The sequence below is a fragment of the Brassica napus genome, unplaced genomic scaffold, assembly GCF_020379485.1.
Source record: "Brassica napus cultivar Da-Ae unplaced genomic scaffold, Da-Ae ScsIHWf_1206;HRSCAF=1726, whole genome shotgun sequence".
NCBI classification, from domain to species: Eukaryota; Viridiplantae; Streptophyta; class Magnoliopsida; order Brassicales; family Brassicaceae; genus Brassica; species Brassica napus.
Window position 1 is genome coordinate 212,525 of NW_026014629.1, and position 4,937 is coordinate 217,461.

At 34.4% G+C, this 4,937-nt stretch overlaps 1 protein-coding gene across 1 annotated transcript; it reads right to left on the bottom strand.

Moving 5' to 3' along the window:
- Nucleotides 1-317: 317 nt before the first annotated feature.
- Nucleotides 318-928, bottom strand: LOC106421554. The gene is made up of 2 exons (XM_013862386.1): nucleotides 890-928; nucleotides 318-779 (listed from the first exon to the last, which is right to left on the bottom strand). Exons 1-2 carry the CDS (start codon nucleotides 926-928, stop codon nucleotides 318-320), a joined length of 501 nt encoding a protein of 166 aa, XP_013717840.1.
- Between the last annotated feature and the right edge of the window lie 4,009 nt (nucleotides 929-4,937).

Below are 4,937 nucleotides of genomic sequence, written 5' to 3' on the forward strand. Positions count from 1 at the left end.
GAAATTTCAAATTTATTGATAATAAGTAAAAGAATGTTATTTACATGAGAGGAACAATCTATTTGCTATATCTCTAAGCTGTGTTATAAAAATCGATATCAAAGTGTGATTTCAAACCATCTCCTAGCATTCCTCCCAACTTGTGCTCCGACTTATATTTGAGTGAATAAATCTTGTTCCTCATAGCCTTATCAATGAATCTCTTCATCTGCTCTATTGAGTGTCTACGTTGCTGGTGTCGCCTAGCGTTTCTCTCTCGCCAAATGTGGTAGATTAGGGTCTGAAAGAAGAGTCGAACTATGCAAGAGTCTACTCCTTTAGTGCCCATTGCCTGTAGACAGACGCTGCAATGTCCACTGCCAGTCTGGGCTAACACAAGAACCCACAAGTTTATGAGCAGGAGCCTCCCATATCGTGTAGGAATAGGGACATGAAAAGTACATATGGTCTCTTATCTCATCTCTTTCTCCAAACAGTTCACATCCTTGAATCATTCCCCAGTGTCTCATACGATCACCCGTAGAAAGCCTATTCTTAATGGCCAGCCAAGTGATAAAAAAGTAGCGGGGAACTCCTTGTGGGAACCAAACCACTCTATACCATCCCACCTTATTGCGCTTCAATCTCAGTTGATCCCAAGTTTTGGATGAAGAAAAAGTATCTCTGTAGTCATCAACCTCGTGTCTCCAAAGCATTACATCTCTTCCGCTCTCAGGCTGAGGAGCATCTATAGCCAGAATGCTGTTACGTAACTCTTGAAAGCGCCTACTTATCTGCCCCTGAATGTTCCATCCGTTCGTTGTTACCGTTTCACTAACTGTGGCGTGTCTCCGCACACCAAGATAGATAGTACCTGCAGCTCCGGTGATGTCGATCAAACGCCCTTTACCCAATCAATCATCAAACCAGAAGTGACAGCTTGTGCCATCCCTGATGTCCACCTTAAGATAGTTATATGCTACATCCCTCAACTTCAAAAGTTTCCTCCATATCCAAGACCCTTTGGAATCATCCCTAACATTCCAAAAAGAATTTTTACTTTAGGAGATAATGATTTTGTTTTAATAGTATTGACTAGATTTTGATCCGCGCTTCGAAAGTGCAGATTGTCTTCTGATAATAACATTGTTAGATATAAATTAATGTTATGGTTTTGATATACATTATTAAGTTATAAAGTTTCATTATATCAAAGAAGATTTTTTTTTGTTTAAAATTATAGAATTTATCAATTAGTTTATTTAAGATTTTTATGTACACTTTCATTTTACAACGTCATTTTTATATTTTGTATATATTTTATAAGAGTTATATTTGTTAAGTTGGTGAGACATAAGATTTACTTAGAATAAATATATTATCAGTGTTTTTATACACGACCCAAACCTGTGGTCAAACCGGTCAATTCGGTGATCTATGTATAGTCCGGTTCAGATTTAGTTAAAACGTGATAAGTAAAAATCTTATAAAATTTGGTAAAAACTCAAAAGCCCATCATTAATCTGCGATGTGATAATGATTAACCCGATAAAAACCTATATAAATCTGATGATATTTTCTTAGAAAAAATGATATACTTTTTAATAGTATATAAATTTGAATAAAATATTTGATTTGTGATTCTTTAATTTAATACTGTTAAAAGAGAATCACTCTAAAAACTAAACAAATATTTTGTGTGACCTAAAATAAACTAATCAAAATTCTAATAATTTCATATTCTATAACTTATAAAATTAATGTTTTACGGGTGTCTATAAGGTATAGGAGTTTAAGACATGAGGTTAGAATTGTTAAAATATTTTCATTCAATAATGAATAGAATGGTGTGTGACCTAATATATTTATAGAAAATAACCAATCTCTTCACAATACAAAAAACATATCTCATAATTCTCTTACATTTTAAAAAACTTATCTCACGTTCATGTGTCTTTTTGTTTCGAAGGCTTCTCACGTTCATGTGCCGTGTAATTATTGTGTGCTTATACCATACATGATAAACTCAAGTTAAGAAAAAATAGAACGATTGGTCTATTCATTGTTATATGATATAAATATATAATATATGATTATACATATCAATTAAGAAATGGGAAATTTCCACAAATTTCACATTCATACTACCACTTTTCATGTTTACACTAACCACTTTTACCTCCACTTTTAATAAAGCGTAAAAGACACTAATACCCCTAGGGTTAATATTGTATTTTTAACAAATTCAAATATATTTAATTATATTTTAATATTCTAATTTGAATATGTATATTAAAATATACAAATATTTATTAGTTTAAATATCTTACTTTAATATTTTATTTTAATAAGTTGAAGTAGTTTTTTAAAATTTATTAATATATGTTATTTTCCATATGTAATTATTTTTTAAAAAATTTAAATATTTAATAAATGGATTAATTAACTTTATATTTATTAATTGGTTTACCAATTTAATTATGAATATCAATTATGTATATATAAATATTATAGAACTTTTATTTCTTATTCTATAAATCAAAAAATGAATTAGTATTCATTTATAATAATATTTAATATTTATTACGAATGTTATTATTTAAAATTAAATACCAAAAATAAAAAATATATTTACATTTTAAATATAAACTATTTAATGTAATCTTAGAAAAAGATACTTAAGAATCCTTTAGAAATCTTATTTTGAAAATATAAAAATAATATGTTATATATAGTATATATTTAATACCCCCTCCATTTCAATATAGATGATATTTTAGAAGAAATATTTTGTTTCAATTTACATGAAGTTTTGAGGTTTTAAGATTAACTTTAACTTTATTGGAAACTGTTCAACCAATTAGATTTTACGTGTTTTTTTATAATTGTTTAAATGATTTAAAAACTATATTTTTTAAATGCTTTTTTTTCTTAAATCTAACTTTTTTAATCTTTGTGCACTAAGGCAAAATATCAAGTATTATGAAATGGAGGGAGTAATAACTAAGTTAGTTGAATGAGAAATAATAGAAAATTTAATTAATGTAATGACCCAACGGTTTGTAAGTATATAAAAAGTTTTCTTGTTTAATAGTATTGATGTATCCTCCACCGGTTTTATTCTTAGTGTGCCACTAAATTTTTGTAGGCAGTATACAAATCTTCACATTTTGGGGATACTGAGCTTTTTTTTCTTCTATTCACTTCATTATTATTATCAAATGCTATGAGAGATTAAACGGATCCCTAAGAATACTAACGGTAGAATTTGGTTAGTTGAACAGTGTGTATATGTACAACAGCATGATTAAGGCAACTCCATGGAGGTTTCTAAAACACTATCCTTTTTTAACACCAAATTGATTAATAATTGCGAATAGCTAGTACAAAGAAGTGGCCAAACGCAAAGCGTTTTTTGCCAATGAGCCTGCAGTCACGTTCTTTTTTTTTTGAACGACTACTTCATTAAAAAGAAAGGAGATTACACATAGATTGTTTCAACTAATACTCTCTTAGCAAGAGCATCAGCGGCCATATTGTCTTTGCGAGAAATAAAAATGAAGGAGGAAACAGAGAGGTAACAAGACAAATTTAGGATATCCTGTAGGATTCCGCAAAGTTCCTTGATTGGGTCTCTCCTATTGATAGCTCTGATGATGATCTGAGCGTCTGATTTGATGCATAGTTTGTTAAAGCCAAGAGCTTGCGCATGGAGTAAGGCTTCTCTTAACGCCATGCCCTCTGCCACTAAGGGGGAGGGGACGTAGAGTTCGAGCGAGGTTCCCCGTGCCAGTATCCTGCCTGTGTTATCCGAGAACAGCCAAGCCAACCCCGCTTTCTGTTCTGATTCCTTCCAAGCTGCATCTGTGTTCACCGTGATGATATCTGGGTTCATTTGGGGAGGAGGCCTTTGGACAATTGTGTTCTGCTCAGTGGCCAGACCAGTGATAGACTGTTCCTGAGCTGTTTGCCATTCCAGTGCGTCCGCAATCGCTTTCGAGAGGACCTCCTTCGCCTCAAAACACCTGTTCTGAAATATCTTATGGTTTCTAGCAATCCATAGGTTCCAGCATATCCATGGAAAGAGAGACCCCATTCTCATTCCTATGGGAGGAAGGTTTCGGGCCTTCTTTGAGTCTTTGAGGGCTCTTTGGAAATCTGCAGAATCAATTATGTTCATCACATTATGGATCGGGGTTTGGTTCCAAATCTGTCTCGCAAAAGGACATGTCAAGAACAGATGGTTCGCCGTCTCTCGATCTCCACAATGAGTGCAAGCGAGGCACGTTGCTGGGATACCTCTTGAAGCTAGCGTATCTCCCAACGGTAGCGCACGCTGTACTATCTTCCATAGGAAAACTTTTATCTTGGGTGGGATGGGGAGCAACCAAATGTCTGCCATCCAGTCACATATCATCGGTTGGGGGGGTGGACTCTGTTCGGGCTGTAACTGCTTCAGGGCTGTATGATAACCTGTCTTTGTAGAGTATTCACCACTTTTAGTCGCTAACCAGCAATGCTTATCTTGGCCTCCTGTTCTACTTGGTTTAAGGAGAAGGATTTTATGAGCTTCATGGGGAAGCAGCAAATCCACTTTATCTCGGTCCCAAGCTCCTGTTGGTTGAGTTAACAAGTGTGAAACTGTTAGGTCCTTTGAAGAGAGGTTCGGCGGGCCAATCGGTCTAGTTGGTACATCCAGTGAGATCCACGGTTCTTCCCAAATCTTTGTACTCTCTCCATTTCCTATAGTTTTACCCATGTTCTGCAGTAAGAGATCTCTTCCGCATAGGATGCTTCTCCATCCATGTGAACATGAGCTTGAAGCTGGTACAGCCAGGAACGAGGAAGTGGTACAATATTTTCCTGTCATCACTTTGGCAAGTAGACAGTCTGGATTGTTTAAAATCCGCCACCCCTGCTTAGCTAGTAGGGCATCATTGAAAGCCTCAACGTCTCTC